Genomic DNA, 13,425 nt, shown 5'->3' with positions numbered 1-13,425 from the left:
TTTTGGGATTTTTGGACACATGGAGGGGGAGGTGAACTGTCCAATGGATTCATGACGGGTTGGCTCCGTCGGGGTAGGGAGGGTAAGGGGGGAGAGTTTCACGGGGGTGGCGTTAGAACGAAAAATGCAGGTGCTAGTTATCCAACTTAATTGCTCGCCTCAGGAAAAAACACAAGATAAAAGTTTGGTTAAACCAATAGTACGAAGGCGATGGGATATATCAGGAAGGAACAAAATTTTGTGCAAGGATGGAATCTAAATTAAGAGTAGCCTCCTGTAATCCGTATGGGGCCAATAACAATGTGAAATTCTGTGCTGCACTTAGTTTACTGGCAATAGCACAGGTTCAAGTGCTTTTGGTATAGGAGACACACTTAAAGCTCAATACTAAGTTACCAAGACTTCCGCCATACATTGCCAATTCTTTTTATGCTTCAGTAGATGCCGCAGTATGAGGTGTGGCAATTTTGTTCTCCAGGAGATTCATAGGGAAAATAAATAGGGTTATTCGAGACCCACAGGCGAGATGGATAATAGTCTCCACAATACTAGCAGATAGAGAGGCCCATTTCATAAGCTATTATGGTCGGATAAAAGATGATATAAAGCCAATGCAGACACTATATACGCATCTTTCCCTTCTTCAAGGGTATTTTATAATAGGAGGGGACTTTAATGTTATGCCAAATACCTTGTGGGACTCATCACATAAGAGTAAAGCACAGAAAAAAGAAAAAAAATCTAAATTTTTGGCAAAACTGATACAAGAGCTAGGTTTAGTAGATGTGTGGCGAGCTGACCATCTGTATGTTAAAGAGTACACGTATTACTCTAAAAGGTATAATACGGCGTGAAGAATTGACTTTATTCTGGTCTCATTTAGATTAAAATGGCATAGAACAGGAATACTTGTAAACTCTTTCTCAGACCATTCAGTTCCTTGGATCGATTTGGATGATTTCAAGGATTTGGCTAATCAGCATCGTCGTTCAAAATGGCCCCTCGATAGGTCCCTTCTGGCAGATGATGATTGGGTAACTAACCTCAAAGTATTAGTAACCGACTTTCTGAAGGTAAATAAGGGATCCGCCCCCATTTTTGTATCTGGGGGCAGGCAAGGCCTTCATACAAGGGGAGGCTATCTCATTTAAAGTCCATCTAGCCAGAACAGTTTGCGAAAAGAGCTCTAAACTGCAAAATGAGCTAGACCAAGCATTAAGAAAAAAACAACTACTTTCTAGTCCAGAGACAATTCAAGGGTTGGCAAGGGCCCAGGCTAACCTAAAAAAAATGTTTGTTTCTAAGGAAATACTCAATAGACATACTAGTTATCAACGTCAATATAAAGAAAGTGAGCATGCTGGTAGATTTCTAGCTTGGTCAATCAAAAAGCGTGCCAGTATTAACTTAGTAAAAGCCATCTTCGATGAAGAGCAGGGTAGGATAGTCATGCATTCTAATGAGATTGAAAAAGTATTTCTTTCACATTATGCTAAGCTATATACAGAGGAAAAACAAGTAAATAATTCACAAATTCAAAAATATTTAGATACAATACTTCTACCTAGGCTAGATACGGATGCTCAGACCTTATAACTATCTCCTATTACCTCCCAAGAAGTTACTAGAGTAATAAGGGAAGCTTCCAACGGGTAAAGCTTCAGGCGACGATGGCCTCCCGGCAGAAATTTACAAACTACCAGAAGACCAAATTGCGGAGATATTAACAAATTTGTTTATTGCGATGCTAGAAGGAATAGAGGCTCCCTCCGTAGTTTCAAGAGCAATTGTGGTTAGTTTTATTAAAAAAGATAAACCACAGGAATATCCTGGTTCATATCGTCCAATTAGCTTTCTGATTCAGGACTACAAACTTTTTACTAAGATTCTGGCAGTTCGTGTAGCTCAGGTTGCTCAAGCATTGGTACATGAGGAACAGTGCGGATTTCTGCCGGGTAGGCTACTATCCACTAATACTAGTTTTTTTATACAAACTATAGATTATCTATTGCATAGCTGTCATCTGGCGGTAATTATGATGCTCGACGCCGAAAAGGCGTTTGACCGAGTACAATGGCAAGTGTTATTCATGGTGCTTGCAAAGTTTGGGTATCCTGGGAAATGTATTCAGATTATACAGACTCTCTATGCAGGGGCTCAAGCAATAGTTTCAGTTAATGCCCAGACTGTAAGATCAGTACGAATAACCTGAGGCACGCAACAGGGTTGCCCTCTCTCTCCAGTTTTGTTCGCACTTTTCAATGAGCTGTTAGCTGCAGCGATTAGACAGGACTCAAATATTCTAGCCCCTCTACCTCTAGCTCCCAAAGTAAAACTATTTGCGGATGATATGATCCTTTATCTTAATGCAGAACATCAGAATATCGATAGAGCAGTCGCAAAAATCAGGGCATTCTCCAAACTAGGGGGGTTATAAAATTAATCAATCTAAATCAGAGGCTTTGTTATATAATACAGGGATGTTGGTCCTGCCGCAAGCTATTCGTGTTGCATCTTCATCCTCGCATCCCATTAGATATCTTGGTATATATGTATCTCCGAGTTCAGCAGATTTGTTTCAACTGAATCATATGAATGATTTAAAAAAAATACAAGGATTATTACTTAAATGGCAGGAGACTCCTATGTATATTATAGGAAGGACTGTTTTGGTTAAAATGCCGATCCTTCCGTTACTGTTGTTCGTCTTTTCAGGCGTGATTCTGCGAGTTCCGAAAAAGTTTTTCGATAACTTAGACGTATTAATTAGACAATTTATCTGGAATCACAAGAAACCCAGGCTCCAATTGGCTAAGTTATCTTTGTCAGTGGAAGACGGAGGGTTAGCTCTTCCCAATATGACAACTTATTACGAAGCAGCTGTACTTGATTGGGCGTAAAGGGTAGCACAAAAGCCAAAAAGTGATTTCTATCTCAATCAGATGATGTTAGAAATGAATGTCCGTCTTTCGCATTTTTAAAAATTTCCTTGTCTATCAAAAAGGGTTAGGTATAAATTACCAGTTATGATCCAAACAATTATGTTACAGTTAAAGCGTAAATATCAAATTGCCAAGGCATTTTCGTTCCTTCGAGTAAGGGATATTGGATGTTTAGGAGTAGAATTAAGCCAAAGCACTATACTGCAATGGGAAGAGCTGGGTTTTCAGACCCTAGTGGATTTCTACGTAGTGGATCGCTTGAAAACATGGGCACAGTGTGTAATGGGCGCAAGCAATGTTCCAGAAAATTTAAAATTTTCAAATTGTCAAATTCAACACCTTTTGAATCTAGTGCGACAACCATTGAACTACACAAATAGACACATCGCCCAGGCCTTGTATAATAACCAACTAGGTATTGGGAAATGGTATAAACTACTTCAGGATGCCAGGACAATTACGTTAACCGCCCAATTTCTGGTGCGAATTACCAACATGACAGGATACAGCATTGGAGAAATCACAACGACGTGTCGCACAAAGCAATTAGAGGGGCCAATTTTAAAAAGATCGTTCTGTTTTCCAGGTGCTTGATGTACTATACTCCAGGTCTAGTAAGAGATATGCATCCTGAGACATCTGGCTCCTGCCCAAGTTGCCAAACCATCCAGGGGGATTGGATACATATGCGTTTTAGTTGCATATCTTTGGCAAGGTACTGGGAGAAGATTTTTCAGAGGTTAAGCTCCTGGATAGGCCATGTGATTAATCCTAGCCCTTTAGTTGCGCTTTGGGGCATGACACAGAATATTAATCTCTCTAATGCATCCAGACAAATGCTATTTGTAGGTAGAGTGGTAGCTTTATCACTTATCCTGCAGGCATGGAAATCACCAGTCCCCCCGACATACGCACTATGGGAGGCGAAAATGAAATCTACAAGGGTTAAAGAAAAGTTGTATGCCCAGAGGATAGGAGCCATGAAAAGATATCATGCGATTTGGGCCAGAATGAGTAAGCCGGCGGAAGATCAGGCGGAGGGCAGGGGCAGTTGAGGGAGGAGTAGGCAATTACATTTTGAATTTTTGATCCATATGAAAGATGTAATTGTACGTTATAAGCTATAATGTCATAACAGTCATGTATGCAATGAGGAAAGTTGGATTTTTTTTACACATGTAATGCAAAGTTGCACCTGCTGAAAAACAAATATATATATATTTTTAATTTGAATCATTGATGTGTATGGGGAAGTCGTAAGGCCATCAATTATGTCATATGTGATGTCATCCACAGTGGAGGTGGTAGGACAAGTTATGGTTCAATCAATGATTTCAACTGTGACATCATGTGTGATCTAATCCATGTTGCCTCTAATGATGCCATATGTGAAGTAATTTGTAATGCAGAGGGGTGCTGGTCACGGTTTGCACAGCAAACCTTAACTGGCAAATTTAAATGGTTTCATGTGTCTGGGCTAGAACTATAACTTTGTAAACTGTGTTTTTTTCAGAGAATGTGTATATACATATATAAAGTGTGCTGGGGCTATTTAATGTGTATGATTATTAATAAAGATCTCCTGAAGGAGAATGGAATTGTAATGAAACAGAAACTCTGAAATCTATTCTGTTGTTCGCTACATTTAAGACTAGGACTTCTGCTTTAAAATACTCCCTTTCACAATGCTTCTTAATTTAAACCCTTGCAACGTAGATGAGAGGTTTCACAAGGACAGAATTAAGAGAAACAATGGTTCAATAAATTCATAAACATAATCATTTTAAATACAAAGTAAAGTTGCACAACAATTATTTCTAAAGCAAGTATTCATCCGTGGGTATCTGAACTGAATATTATATGTGCATCACTACCCAACTTACTGTTACTTCTTTTATGGATCTGCAAAGGATGAAAGGCTGAAGGGATCCACCCTATGCTATAGCTATTAAACAACATATCAAATGTCAAAGAGATGCCAGTGTTGTAGAGGGTGTCAAACCACGAATTGAGAATTAATGTGCTTTAGCTCACAACTAGAGTTTGACATACTGAAGGTAAGTTAGGGCCTTTATCTCTCTCACCGTCTAAGACTTTACCCACAAACTTTTCTTGACATTAATATTCTTTCCTAGGTCCAGGGGTGGGAAAACCTTTTGTTCCTCTCCATTATTTCTTTGAGCTCACTGTCATTTTAGATTTACTCAGTTGGAAATTATTTTATTTAGAGGCAACTGAAATCCTGCTGCTCCAACTGATAGGAAGACTCATTCTCTTGCCTCCCTGCTGACCGTGCCTATTAGTACTCAGATGCCTCAGGGAGAGATGTGATGTTTAGGTATCTTAACATTAGCAATGAAAACGAAATGACAGCAAGTCACTCTCCATAGTATTCTCTTTAGTCCTACCACTTCCTTTGTTTATTTTCCTGAGACATCCATCTTTCCACTGGGAATGTTCCAACATCTACCAAAGCAGCAGAAGGAAAACACATGCACTCCTCTCTCCTATTCCAGCATATCACCAACATAGCTGCATCTAGTTCCACTCCTCAGTTACTGTCCTCACTGCACATCTTGATTCTAAAAATACGTATATTCGAGAAGAGGGGCCCTTCAGCAAGTTGTTTATAAAAACACTTCATGTGCCAGAAAAAATTCTTGATCTTTACAATGTTCAGTGTTTGATGGCAGCTGTTATAAACAATACGAATGAATGAACCAATATTTATAAAACATGACATTCAACATTATAGGCATCACAGCCCTATAATATGCACAGCAGAAAAAAACACCATCAATACTTGGGCAAATTAAAACATGCACCTCCTAATAATAATGGCTTAGTCAAGCATGTTCCTCAGCATAATACTAGCAAACTAGCTAAAGGCTGTGGAGCAGACCTCCTACACATAGCACTTGCAAACAGTATGAAGTATTCCAAGTGGACAGAAAGACTGTGATAAATACTTTGAGTTCATACACCCCAGAAACTGCTAATAACAATAAAAATTTGACGTTGATGATGAACCTTTACAGGTGCCACTGATGCTTACATTTCACATGGACCACTATTGATTACACAGAGCAGGTCTGGCCTTAATCACAATTCTTTTAGAAAAGCAATTGGGCTTTTTCAAGGGAAAGGGATCTTACTAAGAGAAATCTGAAATATCTAGATTACAATATGCATACTCTGCTTATAATCTTAAAGTAGCGTGTTCTATACTGAGTACATTTTGGGATTGTTAAGGGTTGGGGGATAGATTTATGGTCTTTCTCTCCCAGGGAAGCTTACACTCATATTCTGGAAACATAACTGCAGAATCTTCCCTAGCTCCACTATCCAATCGTTTTCTATCCAAATATCTTTTCTGTAAATGATCTGATTCTAAAACACATTAAGAGTGGATTGTGGTGATAGGTGAGCTATTGTTTGCCGACACGAGGGCATAGAAGGAACATGGCACTACTGTGCACGCTGAGTACGTTTCTGCCTTTGTATAAATAAACTGTTTGTATCAGCAGATGAGGATACATTGTGATATTTAGCAAGATGATACACCCAAAGGTGGAAGAAAACTCACCAGCACATCATAGGCACTTACCTGTGATGAGCACTGTATCTAGAGTTTTTGGTGTGGGTGATGCCCTTACAGCTAAGAGATGGGCATCCCATATGCGGGGGAAATGTCTGCTCCTTTGGTCCTATGCAATAGGAAAGAACATATGTGGGATTACCAGGATACATCTGGCTTTATACATCTGACCAAGGCAAAAGTTAACAGACAAAAAGGTTGTATAAACGTTATGCTTTCTATAATGTACACATCTTCAGGTAATGAAAGACAAACATGCAAAACTATTACCATAGCCATGTCGATGGAGGATCAAGAGAAAAGGTTTATTTGATAGAGTATATTTCCCAAACATATCAGAAATCAGTGAATCAGTGAGGGTTCTGACTTGCAAATTTTCAGGATGAGTACCAAAAAATCCTACCATGGTTAAGAGTTTTAAAGAAAGCAAAACTTTGCCTTAAGGCATCCCTTCATTCCAGGAAAAGGAAGAGAATGGTCTTTGCAGAAAAAAGTTCAGATTGAATTCCTTGCTTCCACAGAATGCAGTGTCTGTTTCGATTGCATCTATTGCTTCTCGGAAATCAAGTGCCTCACTCCCAGTACCCCAACGTCAAGTCTCCCAGGGCAATCTGCCCAGCCTTTCCAGAAATGGGTAAAAGCTGCAAGGGTGACTCCCTCTGTTTGTTCCTTATTGGGCTGGGAAATGGCATTACACAAGACCCCCAGAACCTGAACACCATCATGTGGGATTTAGTCGGGGTGGTAACAGAGGACCCATTTCAATAAAAGGTCTGGTGGACATTATGCACAAAAAAAAGGTTTTTGAAGGTGAATCTCTGTGTAACCGGCAGCCAGTATAATAACATCAAAGCTAACAAGTTGTGATCATTTTTTCTGAAGAAGACAATGATGTGGGTGCAATTTTGAAGCTTGCATGATTATTTGATAGGAATATTTACATAAACTTTGTTCCGAAATTCTATAAGAGAATGGTCCGCTTTAAGAATCAAGGTGATTTGCTGAATATTCCGTAAGTGCAAATAAAATGGTGACATTGTTTCTTAGTCATGCTGGGGGTGAATGTTATAGTCTCCTAGTTCCCTCTTTTCTGTATGAATGTATGACAAAATGCATATAGTTCATTTCATACAGGTTATATTCTTGACAAATTTGGTCTTGCTTTGATTTCCAGGTCTGTCCCCAACTTCGTCTTTCAAACCGAAGCCAGTGGTTTGTTAATCATTCTGTTTCAGATCTGTAGTATTTCATTATGTGCAGCTTCTTTCTTTCTGTTTCACTTTACCTGTTCCTTTGCCTCTATATCTCTTACTCAGCTCTTGAATGTGGCTCTTTTTTCCTCTTGCCATTCCTAGCCTTCTTAAGAATCCAGAGCTGAAATGTACAGTTTACTTTTAACTGATGCAGTTATTTACACTGTTCATTTTTTTAAAAGGCTGTCGCGAACCAGGCAATTTATGTCCTTGTTAGATTCATGATTGACCCTTAAATATTCAAAAAGCAACTTTTAAAGATTTTGCACAGAATTTACCTGTCGTTTGAAGCTAAAAGGAACAGGTCGGAGCTAACAAGGCCTAAAAAGATAGAGTCAACATATCAAAGTGGAGAGAGCAGGTTACTCCACCCATAGACTTGTTTTCCCAGCAGACAGCTGTGTGACCATGATTGTCCATACAAATTAAAGATCGAAGAGCAATGACCCACTTGATTCTTTTAACCACTGTAATTAAGTTATAAATATCCTTTCTATTAAGACACAATAAGGAGAAAGTATATCCTTGCTTTGACACAAACTGTGCTACGTCTAATTCAACAGGTTTAAAATTGATAATCTACCTATGCGTTCCTTTAATCCATTTTATTGAATAACACATTTGCATCACTGATGGTTGGACAAATGCTTTATGCATGAAAGCAAGCTTGAAGCTCAGCAGTTTTGGAAAAAAAACATAAACTTAAACCAGAAAAACGAGAGGGGCCAACGCCATTTTTTTCACTTGGCTTTTCTTAGCAAAATATTGGACATGAATGTAGTGTCCCAGCAATGTTCTCACTAATACTTTAAGTTCTCCCACCTTTTAAGCATTGAGCCAGTCCCCTTTCTGACCCCGATGAGGTGGTAAGTGGCTGCTTTGTTGATATTCGATCACATAGCATACAATATAATGGACTACATTACCCTGTTTGATGCCAGGCAAGCAGAACTTCGAAGGCAACATGTTAAGGTGTTTTCATTATTTTTTAGATGGTCAGATCCACTGAAAAATCTTGGGAAGGCTATAATTTGCCTGTTCCCAATATGTAAATGTGTCACTATTACATTCATTATCTAGGTATAATAATTACTGTTTGATCGATCTAATTTATAAGTGTAAATGGTACAATCAGTCTTTGGACGTTTGCAGCAAAACAGTAAATAAACTACATAAACCACAGAAAAGGATGCTTTGATACTCCACATATTGGTGCCAAATGGCACAACAAAAATAAGCAAGCCCATTTTATTACCTTGCAAAATAGGTACAAAATGACTGTCTTCCCTACAGCCTAGCAATATTTCATATATCATAAGGATTGAATATTGTATTAAAACATGGAAAAAAGCAAAACACATACACCTAAATTAGAAGACGCCATTTGGTTTTTACCAAGGAGAGACCACACTGGATTCCAAGAGCAATGGTAATGAGTGTATCAAATCTTAAGGGGTATTTAGATCTCCATTACATCGTCACAACTTGACAGACTAAATTAGTAGAAGCCATTAATTAATAACTGAGGAGAGACCACTGGATTCCAAGAGCAATGTTAATGAGCGCATCAAATCTTAAGGGGGATTCAGAGATTGGTGGATGGATATATCCGTCACAGATTGACAGATATTCCATCCACCTTATTACAAGTGCCATAGGGTGTAATGCATTTGTACTAAGGGGAATGAAATATCCATCACGTTTGTGGAAGTATAAACCGCCTGTCAATCTCTAAATCAGGCCCTTAGTGATTTGGCACATAGAGATAGGACATGCACAATGGTTTTGCTATTGTCATATAGGTCTAAGGAAGGTGGACCCTTAAATGAGATGCTGAACAGGGACCTCTACTTACGGAGTGGTGGCTGTAGGGGATGCCCCATTTTGGCACACCAATCCACGGGGTGTAGGTCTGGATGATCTGCATCAATCCAAAAATCATAGACATGACTCCAACCATCAAAATGGATCTGAGAAAACAAGTAGTAAATAACGTTTTATAGAAGATCGATTGCATTCATTATAATCAAAACACCAATAGTTTTCGCATAGTAAAAAAAAGATACATGCAAATATACTTATAAAAATGTATCCAGGTTACCTAAAACATGTGCATTTAAATATCATGATTCAAAGCTGCATAAAAAAAAATTACTCAAAGCTGCGTAAAATTTCATTGAATATGGGACCTAAAATGGAGAGACCGCAGCAGAACGGCATCCACAAGTGTTGGCCACGGATTAAGAGACTTTCTCCCCCGATGACAACTCCGAGCTGGAAAACAAATATCTTCTACCAGCGCAGCCAGCCCTGGGCACAGTACCCCTCCCAGCTCGACACTGGTCCCACTCTGAAAAACCCCTTCCAAATGGTCGTCCAGCTCCTTTGGAACACCAGATACAGACTGCTCTGCCACCACTGACTACGGGCCATGGTCATCGCCGACTGGCATCTTCGGACAGAATGCCCACACCCCAGATCAGTGCTGAAGAAATCGAGACAACTACGTTGGCATCGCCTGCTTTCACCTCGGAGCTGAGCTGACCAACGAAGCCGAAATCGGTTGAGGAGCTAAGACCTTTGGCATCGACCAGCAAGTTTGGTCACAGATCGGGGACTGTCAAAGTGATTCTTCATACATGTCAGGAAGAGATCAAAGCCCGGCAGAAACATCTCATGATACATCCCCACATGGGCCAAATTCTCACCCATCGACATGGATCTGCTGCACAACCATCTAAACGGTAACTGTCCTTCAAAGCAGCCTTGGACATGCCACCAAAGCAGGGCAAAAAGGTGGACCAGGCTACAACCCTTTTGCCTGTCACGCTCCCACCACCACCTATTCATGCTCCACAGCACTCACCATCCCCACCCACTTCTCCAGGCGACCCTATGCCTTTTACATCTCTGGGGTAACCTCATTCAGGCCGCAGAGATATCCCTGGGACACTTATGATGCAGACACACCAGGGTACACATATCCTGACCTGTACCCAGTCGGTCCCTCCCCTCCTGCTGATTCAACCTCCTAAAACTTATTGGTAGGGCTTCCACCTTTCACACCAGCTGTGCCAGAGTATTTACATCCAGTGGGGCGGACAAAAAATATAAAGCATCCACAACTGACCATCTCTACATTCAAGGTCAGCTTTCACACAACTCTCTTAGTAATTACAGCATGTAAAAGGGTTAACTTGAATACTAGTGACTCCTTACCACCAAATAGAGTAAATGTGTAGATGCTGCAGATAAGAGGGTAGCTGCACAACTGGCCAACCACTGGTGCACTGCCAATGTTATTGGGCTGCTCTCTAGGTACAACCATGATTATTGGGATGAGATGGAGGAATTCCTCTATACATCCCCTAGGAGCACAGGGAAAGGCGTTTTGATATCATTGCTGAAGTAAAGCAGATCTCCAACACCACCATCCTCTGCGCATAGGATGCTGCGGACACTGCTGCAAAGGGAGGGGGTCAATCCCAGGCTCCCCCAAAGGAGCTGCTGCCACCACTAAGCCCTGACTTGCCTCTCATTCTCCTCGATAATATAACACCTCTTGGGGGTTTTCTCCAAAGGTTCTTACCCAGCTGGCAGAAAAGCACCTCCTACCAGTGGGTACTGGATATTATCCAGCATGGTTATGGTTTGGAGCTCACTTCCACACCTCCCAACATTCCACCTCACAAACTCTCCCCACAACACTAGAGGCTACTCAGGGAAGAAGTCCAAGGGCTTCATCACAAAGGAGCCCTAAAACCCGTCCCGAAGGGTACGGGAGTTTGCTCGCTATACTTCCTCATCCCCAAAAAAGATGGGTCCCTCAGACCAGTTTTGGTCTTCAAGCCTCTAAACGAACACATTCTCTCAGAGTACTTTCACATGGTAACTCTTCAGGATGTCATCCCACTACTACAATAAGGAGACTTCATAGCTGCACACTACCTCAAGGAAGCTTATTTCCACATTCCAATGCATCCAGAACATCGCCAGTACCTTGGATTTGTAGTCAACGGGCAGCATTACCAATTCAAGGTGGTTCCCTTTGGAGTCACCACCGCACATGGGTGTTCACCATGTGCCTCACGGTGGTTGCTAATCATCTATGTAGACAAGGCATCCACTTCTTCCCCTATCTAGATGACTGGATCATCAGGAGTGCCACTTGTCAAAAATGCAAGGAAAGCACATTCAGCTCACCTTCAACCTACTTCACGAACTAGGTTTGACTATCAACACCTCAAAATCCCACCTCCAACCCCTCCAGATTCCAATCTTATCTGGGGGACATTCTCAATTTGGAGATGGGCATGGCCTACCCAAATGCTGCCAGGATACAGTTTATCCAGACATTGATCCCTCTTTTTCAACCAGATCAACAAGTCAGAGACAGGACAGTTATGCGCCTCCTTGGCTTGATGTCCTCCTATATCACCACAGTTCCTCATGCCAGGATATATATGCCACCACTGCAGGGCAGCTTTGCGCACCAGTGGTCTAAAGAGGGTCAGTGGGATACACTAGTGTTGGTCGGCTGTCAAACTTGTCACTCTCTGCAGTGGTGGAACATCAACAACCTGTTGCAGGGATGGCCTTTTCTTGACCCGCTTCCGCACAGTGGACCATCACAACGAACGCCACCTTTATAGGATGGGGAGAGCTTAGACATGACCTGACTGTCCAAGGCTAGTGCAAACTCAGTCACCAGGGTCTCCACATAAATTACCTGGATGTCCTAGCTGTTCACCTTGCGTTAAAAGCTTTCCTTCCCCACCTGATCGGCAAGGTAGTAATCATCAAAACTGACAACATGACAGCCATGTGTTTTCTTCAGAAGCAAGGGGGCACCAGATCCCCTCAGCTTTCTCAATTAGCCAAGAGCATCTTGAGGCAGGCCCTCCAAAACAACATCCATGTGTTAGTGGAATACTGACCGGGAGTGGACAACGACTTTGCCAACCTCCTCAACAGGATGAGGCAACAAGTCCATGAGTGGGCACTCCACCCACTCCACCCATAAATCTTTCTTCAGCACTTCCAAGATTGGGGAAGACCAGAAATAGACCTCTTTGCCACAAAAGAATATGCAAAATGCCCAAACCTCGCCTCCAGGTTCCCATATCCACATCCCAAGGGCAATGCACTATGGATGAGTTGGTCAGGGATAATTGCTTACACTTTTCCTCCTCTCTCACTGCTTTCGTTTGTGGTTCGGAGGCTTCGACAGACATCTCTCACACTCATCATGCTGGCTCCCACCTGTGCACTTCAACCACGGTTCACCACCCTTCTCAATCTCTTAGTGCTGCCCCATAAGAGTAGAGGTAGGTGAAAAATTCTGCCCCGTCAGTGGGGTTGGGGGAATTCTGGCCACTCGCTGCCAACCTCCTTGTGGTGAATGTTTTTTTCTTGCACGCAGTTTATCAATGGTAAGTTGGCAAGCACGAGTGCGGTTTGGCGTCCCCTAATGTGATTTTTGCTCACTAAGAGGGCATCCGGCAGAATTTCTGCAATGTGGGTGGTCGCTACCATTCGCACACAGAAAGCTGCCACTCCAGTAGAAAATCTACTTGAGTTGCAGCAAAATCGACTTGAGAAGCAGCGCCTTCTGGCGCGCTGCGTTGTGCTG

The 13,425-nt window shown here is 41.5% G+C and overlaps 1 protein-coding gene across 3 annotated transcripts in view; it reads right to left on the bottom strand.

Moving 5' to 3' along the window:
- Window positions 1-13,425, bottom strand: part of L3MBTL1 (L3MBTL histone methyl-lysine binding protein 1) — a 420,932-nt gene that overhangs the window by 112,396 nt on the left and 295,111 nt on the right. For all 3 annotated transcript variants that reach the window (XM_069243749.1, XM_069243751.1, XM_069243750.1), the window contains 2 exons: window positions 9,649-9,763; window positions 6,550-6,649 (listed from right to left, as the gene is read on the bottom strand). In XM_069243749.1, the coding sequence (XP_069099850.1) occupies window positions 6,550-6,649; window positions 9,649-9,763 (215 nt within the window). The remainder of the gene's footprint in view (window positions 1-6,549; window positions 6,650-9,648; window positions 9,764-13,425) is intronic.

Source organism: Pleurodeles waltl, chromosome 7, assembly GCF_031143425.1.
Source record: "Pleurodeles waltl isolate 20211129_DDA chromosome 7, aPleWal1.hap1.20221129, whole genome shotgun sequence".
Taxonomy (NCBI): Eukaryota; Metazoa; Chordata; class Amphibia; order Caudata; family Salamandridae; genus Pleurodeles; species Pleurodeles waltl.
This window is presented reverse-complemented; position numbering and strand designations above follow the sequence as displayed.